This window comes from Siniperca chuatsi, linkage group LG3, assembly GCF_020085105.1.
Source record: "Siniperca chuatsi isolate FFG_IHB_CAS linkage group LG3, ASM2008510v1, whole genome shotgun sequence".
Lineage (NCBI taxonomy): Eukaryota > Metazoa > Chordata > Actinopteri > Centrarchiformes > Sinipercidae > Siniperca > Siniperca chuatsi.
In genome coordinates, this window is record NC_058044.1 from 4,736,442 (window position 1) to 4,757,576 (window position 21,135).

At 40.2% G+C, this 21,135-nt stretch overlaps 1 protein-coding gene across 2 annotated transcripts; it reads left to right on the forward strand.

Annotated features, from left to right (window-relative positions):
- Nucleotides 1-200: 200 nt before the first annotated feature.
- On the forward strand, nt 201-21,004 carry trmt1 (tRNA methyltransferase 1). Of its 2 annotated transcripts, none has more exons than XM_044190137.1 (16): nt 201-424; nt 1,494-1,904; nt 2,692-2,881; nt 5,540-5,727; nt 6,234-6,349; nt 8,232-8,344; nt 13,021-13,169; nt 13,651-13,734; nt 14,474-14,543; nt 14,844-14,978; nt 15,192-15,277; nt 16,027-16,135; nt 16,850-16,926; nt 17,729-17,848; nt 18,522-18,636; nt 20,672-21,004. In XM_044190137.1, the coding sequence occupies exons 2-16, from the start codon at nt 1,522-1,524 to the stop codon at nt 20,744-20,746; spliced, it is 2,010 nt and encodes a 669-aa protein (XP_044046072.1). In that variant the 5' UTR covers nt 201-424; nt 1,494-1,521; the 3' UTR covers nt 20,747-21,004. The 2 variants fall into 2 exon arrangements, with proteins under 2 accessions (XP_044046072.1, XP_044046071.1); XM_044190136.1 differs by having other exon boundaries at nt 202-424; nt 1,509-1,904.
- Nucleotides 21,005-21,135: the final 131 nt, after the last annotated feature.

The following is a 21,135-nucleotide window of genomic DNA, read 5'->3' on the forward strand; positions in this document are numbered from 1 at the left end:
TAGGCTATGTTTAGCCTTTTCATCAGAATGCATCACCAACTTCAGGCACGGTGAGATTAAATTAGATTATTCATGAAAGCATACTGATGTGTTGTGCAGTGTCCTCACATGTTCACTGCGGGGGAAAGTAGGCCAGTGTGTGCAGCGGCTGACTGATCGACCATCTCTCTCTTGTCCTTAGATTACACCGTTTTCTCTGACATTACACCCGGCTCTGCCGCAGGGGCGGGCAGCGCGATTGCTTCTCCGTGCAGGCTTCCGTAGAGACGCTCCAAACATGGCTGCTTCCATGTGCTAATGTGAGAGTAAACTGGATTCCAGTTTACACTAAAACCGTGAGGAAATAGTCACCGCCTGTATCGCGTTTACAATAAAACCCCTCACAAATTAGGAAAGCAGTGTCCGCCTAAAGGGGCTGTCGCAGGTAAATCTGTTTACAAAGTTTAGTTTAGCTAGCAGACCGGCTAATAAGTTTGCTGGTATGAAGTAACATGCATAATTTTTCTGTCTTGTTTAATAGCAGAAGTTTGCTTTCATTTAGCCAGTTTAGCCAAAGTAACAAACATTTTCACTCCACTTTAATGGCAGCCGTATTGACATGTCAACTAACTGTTGTATTGAAAGACACGAAGCTAAAGGTAACGTTACTGAAGGTAAAGCTACAGGTCAGATTAGCTGCTTAATCCCTGGGTCGACTCTACTGCTGAAACGACTTTTTATTGATATGTTAGTCGAGAATTTAACAGTAATCAAGTACAATTTTGGTCATAAGTCATTTATCAAGCAAAAATGCAAAATATTCTCTAAAATGAGATGTTTTGCTGCTCTTCTCTCTTTTAATATAAATTGAATATATATATATATTTTACTGTTGGTTTGCCAAAACAAGAGATTTATTTGAAGACATCATGTAAGCTTGTACTGCAAGACACAAAGCTAAAGGCACTGAAAGTAGAGGTAAAGTTCAAATGGTGTGTAAAGGTCTTACTTTATTACTAGTCTAATAATCAAAAGAGGCGATAAACAGAAAATTAATCAACAACAAATTTGATAAACAACCATTTAAGCTATTTGTTTATAAATGGAATATCTTGTGGATCTTTGGACTGTTTAACGCAACTTAAAGATGGCACCTTGGGTTCAGGAGCAATTGTGATCATTAATCATTAGTTGCAGTCCGAGGAGACTCTTCATTTTAACTGACAAGGCCACTCATGGATGGTGGATCCATAGGCTTTATCAGAGGGTGATGTTCACATCCAAATCTGCAAGTTTATTTAAACTAGAGCCCAGGTGATACATTGGCAAGGACAATATTATTGGTATCAGTGCATATGTTGGCTTATAAGTATCCGCAATAAATTGCATCACGGAAATGCCAAATACATGTTTGAGGTAACTTAGAAACACTGTAGGCATTATATTTAATCTGCACACCACTAGAGACATTTAATAGCTTTCTCAAAACATTTTGTAGCATTCAGACATGTTAGTTGTTTTTTTTACAGACAGTGTGCCTTTATGCTGGTGCGGACAGCTTGGCTGTTCCCCCACATCATCTCCCATCATCTGCATCCTCCCTGCACCCATTCTGCCAGACAGACGTTTCGGTGGAGCTTAGGCAGTGGTGCTGCTGCCAGCAGGGGACTGAAATCCATGGAACCCCTAAAAACTGCTCAGGACCCAGAGGTTCCCAACGCCAACCCTCATTCCACACCTGCTGAATCTTCAGCAGAAGGTATGAGCCCGGCAACCACCGACACAGCAGCTGACACGGAGAAGACGATTCCTGCAGGACTGTTACCTGGGGAGACGGTGGTCAAGGAGGGCAAGGCAGCCATCTTGTTTCCCAATGCTAATGAGGTGTTTTACAACCCAGTCCAGGAGTTTAACAGAGATTTGACGTAAGCATAAACAGTGGCTGCTTTGGCATTTACCCTGAAGACACGTCATTACTTTACACCACAGACATGAATCTCTTTAGATTCATTCAGTATGAGGTGATTCAGTACAGTGAAGATATCTTTGAGCTTGTCATCATTTCGGCATGATTCAGTGTACAGTATACTTGTGTATGTGTTTTTTTTGTCACAGTGCAGAAACAATAAAAAATCATTGTAAGTAAGCATTATGCTTTGCAACATGCTAGGTTGTTAAACTAGAGAGAGCATACCTCTGCCAAGTATGTACAGTGGTGGCGCCATCCGGACCAAAAACCAATTAGTTCTTTCTTTGTCCCAAGCAAAATGTTCTATCACGTTTCATCAAAATTTGTTTGGTAGTTTTTGAGATATTATGCAAACTACAAAACAACACACAGGATGGAACACCTAGCTTCCTCGCTGGAGAAAAACATTTACTGTCAGCAAAACATTTTCACTCAGTCTCACATGACATATTTTTAATTCTGCAGCCATATTTTACTTTGCTGGCCTGGACCCCAAAGCAGGTACAAGTCTGCCTCTCAAACACCAGAACTCACAACAACAATAATAATAATTAATAACTGTGGAACAAGATTTGTGATTTTAAACTGCTGACAGACTAGAATAGTATGCAAGTTGTGCAAGAATTGCCAAAGTTGTGTTTGATGAAAGCACGTGTCATGAATATTTTGTTAGCTCTGTTATTTACCGCGTTATGATATATACACTACATGCTTATGTATAAGCAATCATCTTCCCTTCCCAGATGTGCTGTGATCACAGAGTTTGCCAGAGAACTGATGGCTCAACGCGGGGTGAAGGTGGTGGTGCCTGGAGAGAAAGAGAGGGTGGTGGTCTCTCTGTCAGAGGAGACGAACGAGGCTGACGTGCAGACGGAGGAGAAAAATGGAGCAGAGGAGCCAGCTGTAACTGTAACAGTGGGGGAGAAATGTGAGGTACGTAGGATTGATTTTAGAGTGTAATTGCAAGGTAGCAGATTTTATTGCTACAATTATCTTACGCACTGAATTCACACTGAATTCATTTATTAATGGAAATCTATTTAGAAATATATGTATGCATCTTATCCAGTTTAAATGAAATGTTGTCTAATGTTTATTTATTTCTCTTCTACAAATACATATTTATTTTTTTAAAATCTGACGTAAATTAAGTTTTTCTTCATGTGTAATTACTATCACAAAATTAAAAAATAGATTATATAATTATTTAGGCACAGAATATAAATTTTACCATACTGGTATAATTGTTTCCTATATTGCTGACATAGCAGACGCTAGTAAGAAGTCAAAGGATTATAAACCCCAGGAAGAAAAAACTACTTGTGTGGTAGTAGCTAACGGGGATCATAATAAACATAAACGGTGACCAAAACTGAAAATTTAAGAAAGTAAAGCCAGACAGAAAAAGTAGAAAATGTTCTGAGGCTGCGAGTGTGGTTCTGTAGCTCGGAACAAAGTACTAACACTGTCAGGGTTAGTGGTTTGAGTCCCTCTGGGGTTTCCCATGCTAAAAATATATACACTGATGCCAGCGTAAAGCAATTTGGATGAGGGCTTCCATCAAATGACTTATGGTAATGTTGCATCAGGTAATTTCACACTCTGGTGGCCCCAAGAGGTAGAGAGAGGTAATTATCTCCGCCAGATGTAAACATGGAGGGGATCATGTGTTTGGTCGTGTGTGTGCGTGTGTGTATCTGTCCGCAGCTAATCTCGCGTACTACCGGACCCATCAGCCTAATACTTTTTGTGCACATTTATGACTGTATGCTCAAGGACCTCTTGTGCGGTGCGGTTGTGGTAATTCACAATTTTTGAAAAACCAATGTTATTGACTGAGCCTAACCTGATACTCCTAGTATTCGCCATTTTACAAATGCGTTACGACATAACAAAAGGCATTTCCGGCGATCGGCTAGGCTAAAAACAAGGCTTACCTAGTCTGTTGCACATTTTGGCCTTTGTCGCGGCTCAAAAACTGACACCATAGAAAAGTTTGGTCTCATCTTGATCCGGAGCATCTGCAGATGAATTCCGTACCCGATATTTTATGATCCACTAAAATTAGGCACGATACGAGCTCAATAAATCCCTGTTTTTGTTATCTTCCCCACCATCTTGACTGTAAGGGAGCTGGAGGGACAATTGAGTGAGATTTAACTCTTTGTTTAAGACGGGAGAGGGAGGTAGGGAGGGGATTTATTTTGTGCGGTGTGTTACAACAAAATGTTCTGAATAAATAACAATGTTTACATTCAGAAGTTTGGACTTATCATCCCATTTATTGTTTCTTTATTAAGTTTATACAGTTAGGCGAACCCAGGACGCTCGGTTACAATATCATTACACTATTCTATCTGAAAGAAAACTGAGACTTTATTATAAAATACTTTATTAAAAACTTTACATACATCTATATCAGAAAACTTACACTATCCTATACAAAAAAACTTTCTCCTCTTCCTTCCACTACTCTCATGCATACACGCTGGACACACAGCCTGCCCTGCACTCCCTGTTCCCCACCCACAGGCCCCCAGACACGCCTGGCGGAGATCTGCACGCTATTGAGTGCACTCTTCTAGTTTGATCAGTTTTTGAAACTTTGAAGGATTTCATTATGTTGAAATAAATAATGTTATTAGCTGTCAGTAAGGACCTGAGTTTTATCCTGTTGTTTACTGATAGAGGTGCAAAAGATGTTCAGCCATTGTTGGTGGTTCCAGCTTTCTCTGGATGGAGTGATCAGATTTGACATTTGCTGTTTGAGTTTCAATTCACCAATTCTAGCCAAAGATAAAACATCCTGCCAGTGATTAAACGGTAAATGGCTACATTTATGCTTTTATCCAAAGTGCTTTACAAGGCTTGTGCAACTCATTCGCCCATTCATGCACACACTCACACACCAATGGCAGCGAGCTACCACGCAGGGGGAAGAGGGAGGCACAATGCAAATACCACCTAGAATTTTTAAAATAGTAGAAATGTAATTGTAGTGTTAATATTAATAAATTAATAATAATAGGAATGACAGCTATAGGAAAAATAATGTCAGTATTAGTAACAGGGCCAATAACAACAACTATAGTAGCAGTTGTCGAGCAGGAACACGGGGGCAGCAGGCGGTCCACAACCACAGATCCAGACTCTGCAGCTCCGGAGGCAGAAATACCTGCTGAAAGCGACAGAAGGAGAGAGGAGAGAAACGAGAAGGCACAGAACTATGGGAGAGGAAGATGTCGACTTAGTAACATGCAGTAATGGGAAGAGAAGGAGAGTCTCCCGGCAGTCTAGGCCTATAGCAGCATAACTAATGGATGGTTCAGGGCTCCCCTGAGCCAGCCCTAACTATAAGCTTTATCAAAGAGGAAAGTCTTAAGCCTACTCTTAAATGTGGAGATGGTGGCTGCCTCCCAAACCCAAAATGAGACCTGATTCCACAAGAGAGGAGCTTGTTTTGCCATATCGTGAACTTTATAAGGTGGGAATGTGTCAATGTTCTGTTTACAGCTTGTTTCTGCTGCCCCCAAGTGGCCAGAAAATCAGTTTGTGCAGCTTTAAGATTGTTTCCTCGATTCTCTGTTTCAGCGCGGCCTTCGTGTGCTGGAGGGTCTGGCGGCGTCCGGTTTGCGCTCGGTGCGTTTCGCTCTGGAAGTCCCGGGCCTGCAGAGCGTCACCGCCAACGACTTCTCCACCAAGGCTGCGGCGCTGATCGCCAGGAATGCCCAGTACAACGGAGTCAGCCACCTGCTCCAGGCCAGCTGCAGGGACGCCAGGTATGATTACTCAGCACATTCAGGGGAGTGCTTGTTTGCTGTTAGTCTGTCTCTGCCTGTTATTTATCTGCTTCACTGATTTGCTGTCCGTTTGTTCCTCCTCCTCTTGTATTTATCCAATGCTTCGCTAATTTTCATTCCTCTCCAGTCTTCACCTTTGACCTCTTGTTCTACTCCTGTTCTCATCTCCTCCATTCTTGTCTCTTTGCTTTTCTTCTTTTATGAACTCTTTTGACCTTTTTCTTTCAGTCGAGTTGCTCTCCTCTTTTCTCTTTGGGTTGCTTGTCTTCATGCCTCTCCTCTATCCTCTCCAGTCGTCTCTCCTCTTTCTTCTCTGAACTAATCTGGACTCATCTTGTTTCTACTCCTCTCTTTTCTCCATCCCTCTCTGCTCCATATTTAAATGACTTTCTGTCTTAGCATCTCTGTCATTTCTTTCAGTGGTCATGGATGTGGATTTGTCTAATATTTCTTTTCACTCCTCTCCCTTTTTTATTTTTCTCCAGTATGCTGATGTATGAGATGCGAGGGAAGAAGGAGCGATATGATGTAATCGATCTGGATCCCTACGGTAGCCCTGCTTCCTTCTTGGATGCTGCTGTGCAGGCCGTCAGTGAGGGAGGTGGGTAGTTCGGTCTGTCATTCAACCAACTCTGCTGCTTTTCATTCTTCTGTCTCTGGGTCTGTTTTGGGTTTGAATTAGTTTGATAGTAAACTACTGTTTTGCAGTATTTCTCGTGTTTCCATCCAGGTATTTGTCAGATCATCATGTTGTGATTTTGGAAAGCTGATTTCAAATCTCATTTCATCAATAATCATAATAAATGGAGTGTGTACAGCAATGGCTGAGCTTTGCTGAAGATGCACAGGGTGAAATATTTTTAATGCACTACACAGCGTGATGTAAAGCCTGTATTTGACTGTCAGTGATGACTGAGTTTAATGATTATAGTTTGTCTTTATTAGTCTCCACAAAATGGGGTAGATCACCATGGACTGTCAGAACAGATTCAGATCCTTTCTGTCTCAATTTAGCCTCGGAACAGATGGAACTGTCAATTTTTACGAGTAACATTTGGACAAACAGGAATGTGATTCTGATTCTGAATTCTAATTGAAATACAGTACGTAAAGATAGTCTCACATTAATTTGACATATTTACCTCAGTAAAGATAATTTTATTCTAGATTTTTTAATGTTCTTTTTCAGGCCTGTTTTTATTTCATAATGTTACTTTTCATGGCAGAGGTGTCAGTAGACACAGACCCCGCCTCTTTCAGCCAGTCACATGCCCCCTTCCTCTCTAAGCAAGCAAGCTCAGCTTACTACCACATTTAGCCAGTTAGCTTCTGTTAGCTAGAGCAACAAAATGTCAAAGTAATTCTGAATCAACCAACTACAAGCTGCTGCTGTAAATACACACACACTACAGTATAATTAATGGAAAATTTAGAAAAGTTTCCAAATGGCCGTTTTTTACCTTACCACCAGGGCTAACTACAAATCTGCTGAAAGTCAAGATTTCAAAAATTTCTAGTGTGTTCCTGGCTTAGGGCAGAAGAGAGCATCCCATCCCCTCTATTCAAAGTCCTGTAGACTCTCCCTGTTTGGCCAAATTAAGTAAGTGATCAATCAGAACCATCGGTAATGAAAGAAAACTTTAGAGTGAAAATGCAAACTGCTTCCTAAACAGCAGAGAGCGCTCCATCCAAGGAAAACTGGACTCACCATCATTACATATTTGGCTGCTTCCTCTTGGTTCTTTTGGTAAAAATGATCACTGATCAGCCAGGTTGATAGATATGAGTATGCTCATGTGCAGTTTACTGAAGTCATATCTCAGGATTTCTAGGTAGTAAAACTGGAGATGGCACATAAAAAAAAGAAGAAAGATTTGACCTCTGTGGTCTCTACAGATTTTGTACCTGCTGTCTCTTCTTGTTGAAGTTGATGGATTAAAAAAATATCAGTTGCATTTTCTTTTTCAGATGAGCATGAAATATGGCCACGGATATGTGTCATTTTCAAACATTACTTTGGTCAATAGTAATCCATCCCTGAAATATTTTTTTTGCTCAGTTTTTCTAATGGATTTTGCTGACATTCATCAAATGTGTTTATTTGCTTTCGCTCAGTGAAGGAAATGCACTCAAATCGCAATTTATTTTTCATGACATTTTAAAAACTGACATAAAATCAGCTTGACAGAAGTAGGTCAGATATTGTTTGTGAAATAAGTCTTGTGTGGTTTTATCCCACTTGAGTCTCACAATGAGTTTGCTTTATAGAACAGTACAATGAATGGTGTTTAGACTTGACAGCCAATCTGACACTACCTGAACTGTCCTGTTTTGAAAATCTCCACCAATGTGGTGCAACCAGAAGGTTAAAAGAAACGCCAAGAGTTACTTTACTGTACTGTGTAATCCATGTTTCCAAGGTAGTCTTTTATATTTCCTACTATTGTCTTTTGTTATCATTGCTGACTCTCTCTCTCTCTCAGGTCTGTTGTGTATAACATGCACAGACATGGCGGTGATGGCAGGAAATAGTGGAGAGACCTGCTACAGCAAATACGGTTCAGTCTCCATCAAAGCCAGATACTGTCATGAGATGGTGAGGGCACAGAGTACACACACACACACACACACACACACACTCACACAAAATGCACATAGAGTACATGCACAGACATGTCACCATGTTTGTGTTCATCATGTCTTGATCCTCTGTGAATGACTGCATACAGTGTGTGTAGCTCTGACAGAAACACAGAAGAGAGAGAAGAGACTTAAAAGAAGACACTGACTCAAACCTAATTTCTTCGGGCAAGTTGTACCAGAGCCTTGGGGCCCTGATGGCAAAAGCTCTGTCCCCCTTAGTTTTCATCCTGGACTCAGGAACAGACAGAAGACCCCTGCCCGAAGATCTCAAACTACGTACAGGTTCATAAGGGATTACAAGGTCTAAAATATAGTCTGGAGCCAGGCCATGAAGAGCCTTAAAAGTAATCAATAAGATCTTAAAATCAATCCTAAAACAAACAGGGAGCCAATGTAAAGAGCCTAAAGCAGGTGTGATGTGGTCGTACTTCTTGGTCCTGGTTAAAAGCCTAGCAGCTGAGTTCTGTACAGTCTGCAGTCGTTTCAAAGTTTTTTGATTAAGACAAGAGAACAGGCTGTTACAATAATCAAGGCGTGAGGAGATAAAAGCATGTACAACAGTTTCTGCATCACTTTAAAATAGATTGGATTTTTGCAATATTTCTGAGGTGATAAAAACATGATTGGACAAGATTAGTGATATGTTGCTCAAAACATAAATTGCTATCAAACAGGACACTAAGATTTCTTGCAACAGGCTTGACATGTTGTGACACGTTACCAGTAGATGGCAGTATTTGTTTAGTGATGTGTTGGGGCCCAATAACAAGGATTTCAGTTGAGCTGTAGAAAATGTATTGACATCCAATTTTTAATGTCAGACAGGCAGTCCTGCAGAGAACTCAGCGTACTGAGGTCAGTGGGCTTGACAGGGAGGTACAACTGTGTGTCATCCACATAACAATGAAAAGAAATCCCATGTCTATGGATGACATCACCCAAGGGAAGCATGTATAAGGAGAACAGTATTGGACCCAGAATTGAACCTTGAGGCACACCGTACTTGACATGGGAGAGAGATGACATGTATTATTATTATTATTGGTGACACAGAATTTCCTATTGGACAGATAAGATGAGAACATGTCTAGTGCAGTGCCAGATATGCCCACCCAGTGCCTTAGTCTATCTAAAAGAATGCCATGATCAAAAGTGTCAAAGGTAGCACTTAAGTCCAGCAGCACAAGAATTGAGCACATGCCTGCGTCTGCATTAATTAAAAGGTCATTAGTGACTTTGAGGAGGGCTGTCTCAGTGCTGTGGTGATGACGAAAGCCAGATTAGAACTTTTCAAAGGTATTATTGTTTTCCACAGCAGCAAGAAGCTGCTTAGATACAAGTTTTTTGAGAATCTTCGAAATATAAGGCAGTTTGGAGATTGGGCGATAGTCATTCAGGAGAGTGGGATCAAGCCCAGGTTTTTTTAGGACTGGCTGGACACAAGCAGTTTTAAAGAAATCTGGGATGCAGCCAGTAGACAGCAAGCTGTTAAAAATAATTAGCAAAAGGGGCGCAATACAATCCATAACTTCCAATAAAAACCTAGTTGGCTGGAGGATATTCTCATAAGAGACATGATGTCTGCAAGTTCAGGCAGAGTAACAGCAGAAACATTGCTCAAAGAATCCCTGAGCGGGTGATCCACATCTAAAAAGGCAGGATTGGGGGTGATATCAGATCTTATTATCTCCACCTTTTCAGCAAAGTGCAAAATAAACTTTTTACAGTCAGCATCACAATCAGCAGGGGCACAAGGAGAGGCAGGGTTAACTAACTGATCCACAGTCTTAAATAGGAATCTGGGGTTGTACTGATGGGCAGAAATAAGTGCAGAGAAATGACATGTTCTTGCATCTTTCACCATCTCAGAGTGGGATAATTCAGTACTAGCAGCCTGTAATTCACAGTTAAAAACAATGCATAGGTGATCGGATACAAACATGTCCCTGATTTCCATAGATGGAGTTTTCAGTCCCAGACTAAAGATTAGGTCTAAGGTGTGGCCACGGGAATGAGTTTGGCCAGACACATGTTGTTGAAAGTTAAAAGAATTAGTGATATTTAAAAAAATCAGCAGCAAGAGCATTAGAGGAGTCATCAACGTGAATATTAAAATCACCACAAAGAACAATTCTATCATAATTTAACACAAGACTGGATAGAAACTCAGGGAATTCCAACAAGAAGGAGCTAGCTGGTTTAGGGGGGCTATAAATAATAGCAAATATGACCAGGAGGGGGCCATCAAGTTTAAACATGAGTACTTCAAAGGAGGAAATATCATTGCAAGCTATGAGGTTACACTTTAAATGCTACCTATAGACAGTAACAAGGCCCACACCTCGACCACAAACCCTTGGGCGGCTAAAGCAGTCATAATCAGGAGGGCACAATTCAGCCAGCTGACTGATAACCAGGACGTAACCAGGATTCAGTTAAAAACATAAAATCTAAATCAGTAGAAGAGATAAAATCATTTAAAATAAACATTTTGTTAGACAGGGATCTTACATTGAGAACTTATTTTATTATTATTTCTATTGCAGACTTTTATTATTATTATTATTATTATTATTGTTTTATTATTATTTCTATTTCTATTCTATTCTATTCGTACTTCTATTCCTGTGTGCACTGACGTGACAGTGAGCAGCTGTAACGAAAGAGTTTCCCCTCGGGGATCAATAAAGTATTTCTGAAGCCATCTTAAGCCATCTTAAAAAGTCTGTGCTGGGTCAGAGCTGAAGTTGAGACTGGATGTATGGTTCTGGCCCAGATCTTTATTAAATTATTATTATTGCTGTGTCGGCTGTGTCTGTTTCATATTAAGGACCTATATGTGTGTGTATGCTTGTATTTATATACTCACTAGGGGACTTTTTTTTTTACAAGGATAGAAAGATGATAAAAAATCCTCCAAACTGTTGACATTTTGCTGCTCCTGGCATCTGTAATGTTATAATCCTTAAAGGTTTCAGTCCTGGTTGATTTGACGACACCCGTGTTACTGATAGTAACAGCAAGAGTGGTTTATTACTCCATGTCCCAGAATTCTGGGGGCAGCAAACACTCAAGCAGCTACTTTTCTCAGAAATACAACAGAAGAGCAACCGATGCATCTGTTTACAAACTCAGTCAGTCAATAATTGCCCTTTTTATATCACGCCATGGGCAGCCACGATCTGAATTCATGCTGTGCACGGTGGAAGTAGTTTTCCACACAGCATCAGGGGACAGTTAAGTTAGTTACCTTGCTGAGGAGTTGGAGGTGAGAAGCCCGTCACCTGCAGTTCTTCAGCTGCAGCTCATTGTGGCTGTTCTCTCTGGTTTCTTTACCCCCTGCAATATTTAAAACTTATTCTCTGTCAAAAAAAGCCAAAAATGACCCATCGCTGGTCGAGGGAGCAAGAGAGTGAATGACGGGCGGGAGCGGTGTTAGTGAGAACAAAGCAGTTCTAAAGCACAAATAAGCATGCCCAGACCTCCGTCCAATCCTGCGGGAAGGATTCTGAGCACTGAGCAGAGGAGAGAGACAGCGATGTAACCTGGTCCCTACGTTTTTACAGGGTCCCAACCTCATAGTCTGCCCACTGTTATTGGCTGGAGGACACACACCACTGCCCAAAGGTTGACGCCTAGAAACGTCCCGAACACAGAAAAATAAGAAAATACAGGGTCTCTGCAGATACAGACACCGCCACACACTTCTCGTGGGTCATAAGTGATGATTGAGAGGGAATAGTTTTGTCTATACAGGAAAATCCTACTCATTCTACCTTTTAAGGATTCCAACTTTGAGACAGCAAAACACTGACCCAGGGACACAAAGCTAAGATGAGCTTAAAGCAACTCATAAACTGCCCCCATTTCCACCGGGATTCTTTAATTCTTTCACAAATGAAAACTTTCACCATTAGAATAATTTTAAAGACACTGCTGGCCGATTGATGGTAGATTTGTTCGATTTTCCCAAACTTTGCATTAAGAACAGACCACTCAACCAAAACATTCTTGCATACTGTTAAGATTTAAACATTTCGGTACAAAGACCTATCAGGCAAACATGTTTTTTTTGTTTCATTTTCAAGCACAGCTATGCATGTGTCTTTTTTTCTTCTTTTAGGTATGAATATTTTTGTTTTCATTCTTGTTGAGAACAGACATAATAGCTGGAAGGAGGAAGTATGCAGTGATAGTAACTTATAAACGGAAGAACTGTCCTTATTTATACTAGATTAAAAAGTACTGCATGGTTTTTCTTCACAAATAATCGTTTAGTGTTAGTGGATACTGAGGGTGATAATCATTATATAAATCAAAAAAAGCAAAAACAATTTGCAGACAAACAATTTCTTGCAAACACAAAATCTGTCAGTAATGGGATATTTTCCGGCTTATGATGACAAATACTCAACATGGTAATTCATTATTAATTTCATGTGAGTCAAGCTTCAGGAGGAGAAGGACTTCAATAAATAGAGCAGTACCAGCAGAAAAATGTTTCCCTCACATATTACTGTTTTTAAGTTTATAATCTTCATTTAGGTCTGCAATTGGGCAAGACGATCAGACATTTCACGTCAAAAAAAAAAAAAAGAATGTGTGTGTCTCTTTCTTTTTCCCCTGCAGGCTCTTCGCATCATCCTCCACAGTTTGGACCAGAGGGCAGGGGTGCACCAGCGATACATCCAGCCCCTGCTGTCCGTCAGCGTCGACTTTTACATTAGGGTATTTGTACGTGTCTTCACAGGACAGGCCACAGTCAAAAACTCAGCCAGGTGCTCCCTCAAAACACACACACACACACACACACACACACACACACACACACACACACTGTACTGTCTTCTAACAAAGGCTGATATATGATGAAAGTTGAATGAACTGAAAACTGGGTCACTGCTGCAACAAATACTAAAAATATTGGCAGCAGCAGAACTTAGTGCGATAAAGAAAAAATGAAAATGAAGTATAGGAGCGTTTGAAAATTTAATGTTGATTATTTAGGTCAATTGTAAGGACAGTCAAAATGAGAATATTAAGCCAAAAGAATAGTGTAATTACAGCTTACAAACAGAATGTACTGTGCCTGCATCCATATGAACAGCTATGCAGATAAATGTATGTATGCACATTTGCTAGCATACATGCACACATACACACACGGAAAAGGTTATTTCTTACAAAAATGCTCCGTGGTTAAACGCACACATATTATTTAAATCTTATGTTTAGCTTTTTTCCCGTCTTGTGTTGCAGTAAACAGGCTCTGGTCTACAACTGTGTCGGCTGCGGGTCTTTTCACTTACAGAGAATGGGCAGGAGAACAAGCAATGGAAAACAGTAAGACAGTCCACACTGTACAACTTGGTCTTTCTGCAGTTTAGCAAACTCACCTGCGGTAGATCCTGCTTAGAATAAAAACTTTCAGACTCTTGGCCTTTTGGCAGATGGTTTGACACATCAGATCTAAAATGTTACAGGGAAATATCAAGATTTGGTGTCAGGCCTCAGCTGTACTTTGTGTTTAGTGCTAATTAGCATATATATCATATCTGCTTAGCATCAGTATGTTAGCATGGTCATCGTGAGCATGTTAACATGTTCCCTTGTTAGTTTTTCCTATTTATTGTTACGGATATACCTCAATTACTCTCGACAGTACATGCACCTCCGCTCTTACTATTATTTATTACATAATTAGTGACATTGTATTTATACTGTACTTCACCATCTACCAGTAAACCCACTTGGTACTCGACACTTAGTTTATCTTATACTTATACCAACATGTTACTTAATTTATTTCTGACCTGTTTATAGTGTATAATATCGTTTTCTCCTGTGTGCACTGACGTAAAGGCGAGCTACTGTAACAAAGAGTTTCCCTACGGGGATCAATAAAGTATTTCTGATTCTGATTCTGATTCTGAACATGCTGACGGTGTCACAGAGTCACTAGCGTGGCTGCAGCCTCTAAGTCTTGTTAATAAAGTTGTGACAGCTGAGTTACGTCTCTTGGTTGTATCTGCTTCTGGTTGACAGCATGTGTGTTGTAAAGATGAATCTGCTGTGATTTCAGTATGAAGTATTCTCCTGCCACTGGCCCCCCAGTTGGACCAGAGTGTGAGCACTGTGGACAGAGACATCAGGTGAGACACATACAACATACACACATATAGTAACACATCATGTCAACTTGTTGGTAGGTTCTGTATTCATAGTTATACACATATAACTTGCTTTTATTGTTGGTTTTCATGGTTCTAGTTTTGCATGATGCAGCTTCAGTCTGTAAATGTATTCTCAGCATTTACACCTAATTTCATATTTTTACTCAGGATGCGCTTTATTGGCAGGTGTCAACACCTCTCTTCTTGTTTGTAGTTATTACTGTGCAAACACATAGTATACAATACACCAGCTGAAGCCTGTGTCTGTCCTTTCTGTAGCTGGGTGGTCCTATGTGGGCGGAACCCATCCATGACTTGGCATTTGTCCAGAAGGTTTTGTCTGCTGTGTCGGGGAACCCGTCCCGATTTGGGACATCCAAACGCATTGAGGGCATGCTCAGCATGGTGACTGAGGTATTCATTTTCCTTTCATATAAGCTCTCATTATAGGGCATGTTTTCATCTTCTGGTATTGTCATTAGGGTGCGGTTAGTTGCATCAGGTAACTTCACATTGTTTGAAAAATACAAAACTTATTTTATTTTATTTTTTTTAGAAAGCCTGATAAGCTTCTGTTCCTGCTTCCTGCTAGACACATTATCACCTCTGATATGCTGTTTGTTTCAGGAGTTGGAAGATGTGCCTCTTTATTACACTGTGGACAGTCTGAGCAGCACGATACACTGCAATACTCCACCCCTGCTCCAGTTTAGGTAAACAAACACACAAATGAGTATACCACGTTGTCAAGAAACTATAGTGCATTTCTTGATATTTGAACATTTCATAAATAGCCGTGAGACACATGAACACAAATTGTTCTATGATTACATTGTTTTTAGTGTTTGTAAAGTCACATAGAAAATGGTCGTGTTTTGCATTAGCACATAGATAACTCACAGTCCAAAAACATTGTGGTTCTTATAACTGGAAAACATGTATGAGAAAGACAGAAACCTGGTCAAACTTTAAATTAACTACATGAATGAATGATAGGCTGGGCACCTAGCTAACCTAGATTATATAAATTTAAAGCTGCACTCATCCATACTTTTATATTAACAGTGGATCAAATGATTATTTGTAATGTGAAAGGAGTTTGTAGTGACAAACCCACAGAAAATTACTGCGCAACACTGCAGTCCCTCACAGTAATATGGTGCATTTTAGTCTCTTTTAGCCCATTGTTTTGGTTTATCCCCAAGTGGCCAAAAAATTAAATAATTTAATGCAGCTTTAAACTTTGGTCAACTACGCTAATAAGCTAACCCAACTTCTTCTGACTTGATTATTTTGTTTTAGTGAGTGTCAACATGGCAGCTTTGTCTTGTTTTTGAGAAATATTTGTAAATTCATCTGCTGTTGAAGCTACACCTTTTAGCATGCACTGTCAGCTGTTCCTACCCTACATCAGTTGCACGCTGAATCAACTGATTCTACCTCTTGCTCTCTCTCTCTGCAGGTCTGCTCTCCTTCATGCTGGTCACAGGGTTTCCCTCTCTCATGCCTGTAAGAATGCCATCAAGACGGACGCTCCTCCTGCAGCCCTCTGGGATGTCATGCGATGCTGGGTAAACTTTACTGATTTACACAAAATAAAATTACTAGAGCTAAGTCTGAACCCCCTAGTCCTGTATTTGCTGAGTCAGAAGCTGAAGGTATGCTTCCCAAAATCCATTGAAACTGGTCTCCTGAATCACATAATGTTAAATCCAGTGTATCAGAGTGCTTTACGCTTTGTTACAAATTACAAATTTCATACTCATCATTGTTCTCTGTATCACACGGTTGAATGGACTTCCTTACAGTCAAGAAGAAATAGCCATCTCATGTTATTCATCTATAAAGCTCTACTGTTGAAGCTTCCAAACTACCTCACCTTTCTTCTCTCATTTAAATCTTGTAACTACAGTACACGATCCAGTACCTAACCTTAGATATCCCTTATGTACGCACTAATGTTGGCAGAACTGGTTTCAGGTACTGTGCACCTTTTTAAATTGAATGAACTGCAAACTGACCTCAAACTAGTCTTACATTCCCCTTGGAGAGTTTTAAGCTTTATTTCTAAAGTTTTCAATGATTCTTGTAACTGTTTTAATTAATTACCTTGTTTATTGAGTAGTTGTGTTGATTCTGTTTTTGTTTGTGTTCTTTTGAATGTTCTTGTTCTCGGGTCTCTCTTGGAAAAGAGATCTTAATCTCGATGAGACTGCCTGATTAAATAAAGATTAAATGCTTAGTTTTTAATTACACATGTATGTTTGATTGGTCATCTGCCACAGGAGAAGGCTAACCCTGTGAAGAGGGAGAAGCTGTCAGAGACTAGCCCCGCTTTCAAGATCCTCTCCACTGAGCCCAGGTGTGACCACATCCTAGACTTGAAAGTCCAACCAGTTTATCAGTGACCCTTCAGTAGGCCCACAATATCAAATGAATGATACTTACTGAGATAGTTTCTACTGTGTGTTATACAAGTACAATGCTGATACTAACATGCAAACCTGTAATACTAATATAGCCAGTACCACTTAATGTGAGCCAGTGGAATTTACAAAAAAACGTTTATTTACATTTAATGTTTCTCACAAAAACACATTTTGTGTAACCTTAAAGGTGGGGTATGCAATTCTGGTGAAATCCAATACCATGATAGAGCGAACGACGACACAGCAAGTAATGTAACTAACGTTAGCTAGGTTGTGGGTTAGCAAACTGTTGCTACAGTTGTTGCTGCGAAGCTAACATGCAGAGAGGACGAGACGGTTTCCCAGAGCCAGCACAGCAGCTCCAGACAGCGATACTCACAACTCTCCTGCTACTATAGCTAACATCACAACAGCAGCATAGCTTGGCAAACTAGAAAATATACTGAATGTCCGTGGGCAAGACATTTAACGTTACCTGACACACAAATCATGGCTGGAATAGTGTTGTGTAGCTCAGTCCGAGCCACTTTGTTTCCCATTTCCCATTTACAGAGCAAGGGCTGTGTACAAACGCTGGATTATTTTCAGCGCACACACAGAACCGACAGCTAACGGACCGTGAGGAGATATTCGCTGAATTTGACAAAAAGACGTGGATTGGATTAGAATCGCACACCCCACTTTCAAAGTGGGCTTACCTAACATCTTTGTGCTGGATTGTGTGTGTGTGTGTAGCCTAGAAGCCTGTTTCACTGTGAGGGAGGACGCCAACCCTCAGTCCCGTAAACGCCACCTGACACGGTTCCAGGAGAATCCTCAGGCCTTTTGGGGACCCAAAGCTCGTGCCAAAGCCGGGTAACTAACACAACTATCGTGCTCCCAGGACACACACACACACACACACACACACACACACATTGGCAGACTAACACAGAACAAGCAGCCATAGTTTTGAGGATGGTCCAAGATAAGACACAATTGACTTATAATGGCTGTAATTCTGGAAATGTGTCTGTAAAATGTTTTTGTCTTTGCATTTTTAAAGCTGCTAAGAATGAATTACAAGCCCCAATTCAATTCGAGAGTTTGAAAATGAATAATAATTACAGGGTAAATGTTTGCATGAAAGGGCTGATTTCTCATTAAAAATTATGCATCAAAACATCACATTTTAGATGTCAAGCTGAAGTTAGAGAGGAAAAGGTTATATATATCACAATTTTAAAATGCTACTATGAACCTGAATACAAATAAAATCAAATTCAAAGATATATTTATGGCTTTTTGTGACTAGTGAACTAGTCACTTAAACTACTGGTAATTGTCATTTTAGAGAATGTGAAAGAGCTGTGAATTCAGATTAATTCTTCTTCCATTTTGCTTTGCTCCTTGCAGATGTTGTTTCTCCATCTTCTTCATTTCTCATCTTTATCTCCTTCCTACCCTCATCTTATTTGTCTTTCCTACCTTGTCTTCCCCTTTCTTCCATCCCTCGCTAACCATTCGTTCTCTCCTCTCTCTCCTCCAGTGGTGGTATCTCTACTGACCTGCAGGACAAGAGGAAGAAGTGCCAGAACAAGAGAAAGAACCAGATGACAGACTCTTCTCAGCTAAAAGACTTCCCCTGCAAGAAGTTCAGACAGGTCAGTTCACCTAGAGGCAGGAAACGGCACGAAGGAACCTGTGAGCTGCGATCAGATCTAATCAGACCGGACTGAGAAAATATATTCAGCCTCTTAAAACTCGGACATATAAGACTTTTTTGTAGGATCCTAATATGCCCCAAAATCGTTGCACGGAGTCAGTTATTTGTAATATAGACTATCCATGCATTTTGAATGTGTGGGTACTCCCTAAACATTGCCTGTCATTCAAACAGAGTGGGCGGCACTCTGACGTCTTATTTCTATTGGTTTTCTCCTGATGAAGTTTCTGTAGGTGGAACGCATTGTTATTTCCTGGCGGCTCCTGCTTAACATTTGACACATTTCTTCCTGTGTAACAAAGGCTATTTTCTTGGAAATAACAACCTTTTTTTTTTTTTCCTCTTCTGAGAACAGCCGCTGTCTCTTGGAAAACACCAACCTGATTCATTTGTTTTTCCTAGAACACCAGTTGACACAGTAACAATTTGTCTGTGGCTTTAATACCTAAAATGATCCAGTCACTTTTGTGCTGGAAGATAAACACGTCCTGGTGCTTGAGGACATGCCCATCTAAAAAAAAACCTAATGACACTAAAGTTCATTAATGATTTCTGAATTACTCAGAAGTCCTCGCTGCCATACTAGGAAGAAAAAACCCCATCTGCCTACCTATTACAGTTTTGAGAGCCACTTTCATGAATTGGCTGTAGGTTGAATCAACATTGTTTTTACACAGTATATTAGCTGTTCCAAATTGTAGCAATGGGAGAAAGCCATGTTCTTTGTTGCATTTGTGTGTGTGGAAAATGTGTACATTTACCCTCATTACTTTTGTTGTTACCAAGTCTTAATTTTAAAGCTGCATCACTCAATATTTTTATATGAACAATGGGTCAAATTACTCATACTGAGTTCCCCTGAGCTCTGCGGAGCGTTTTAGTGTTTCTCAGCTCAACTTTATGGTTTTGGTTCAATCTCTCCGCTCTCATCAGCGTTGTTTTCAGACACAGCAGCTCTTTTAATCGAAAGAGCTCCAGAAACCCACTGTGCGCTACCTGCCCAGCATGAAACTGAAGGCCATTAGCAACTAGCTGTTGAACATATTGGAGCATTTAGCAGGTATTTTTGGGTGGAGTTGGTGGAGACCAAAACAGAGCTAAAAGGAGAGTGAATATAGGTAACTGTTTGCTAAGACATTTGACATAACTAGTTTGTTGTGGAGTTCTACCCCCAAGTGGCTGAAAGAGGGAAAAAAAAGGATAATTACAGCTTTAAGCAATAACATCTTACTTTTTTTTTAACCATGTGTCTTCGCAGTTAGTTAGCGTTACCATTTACATTCCATCTGCTGTTTCACATGCAACAGGACTTGATCCCTCTTTGTCTATTATCCATTTATAGTTGCACAACTACGAGTTGGCCACTGTCCAGGGTGTACCCTGCCTAAGGCCCAAAGTCACTGGGATAGGCTCCAGTCACCCGCGACCCCTAACGGGACCAAGCGGTAGAAAATGGATGGATGGATGGATAGTTGCACAACTTTCATTAGTTGCTTTCAGTCAGAAATTTGGTGTTTTTTTAAATTGACCTTAAATTCAATGCCAGGTACTATTTATAGTGTTTATTTCTTACAATACAAGGTTTGTGATCATTCATCAGGATTTTGTAGAAAATATTGAATTATGTTATGACATTTTATATTCGAGTACAGCACAGTAAAAGCACAACAGCCTATCCGATGAATAGTAACCTGGTTTCTATTACAGCAGTTTACTGCAGCTGAGTGAGTTTTTGCAGGTGAGGTTCATTTCAGCTCATCACCTTCTTTATGGTGATGTTGGCAACAGAAGTCTCAGAATTAACGGGAGAGAGTTACTTAAATACCAATTACACGTGCTGGTGAAGAAGTCCTCTCCATCAGCTGCTGGGTCGCCACTCACTGTCGGCTGCTTTAGAGACTGTAATATAACATCAGGGTACACCAGCCTCTCTGAGTATTGTTATTTATGTTACTATTGTTGTCTTTTTTTAGGGAACATGCACCCATGGAGACAAATGCTGCTACTCCCACGACCTGGAGCGGACAAATGAAGAGAAAATGGAATAATTCTATGTTCTCCTAATTCAGTTCTGTTTTTTATAATTTTATTTCTGGAGTTTGGATGACCCAGTGCAGCATGGATAAAGTGAGAAGGATGCACTGGAGATTGTATTTGGATGGGTACAAAAACCTAAAAACTGTTAATATGCAGAACATGTCCATTATTCAGTTTTATGCCCGAGCTTTTTTGTTTTAGATTGTTTTTTTTTTTAATGTTGTTTCTGACTGTTGCTTCAGTCCAATAAAGTCCTTATGCTGACTTTACTCACACTGTTTTCTTTTGGTAGACTTTCAACAGGTGGTTTGGGTGAGTGTTGGTCATCAGTTTTGACCACTATGGGATGTTATCAATCCTTAATTATTCAGGATGAACTTGCAGCAGTAACATTTTGTCT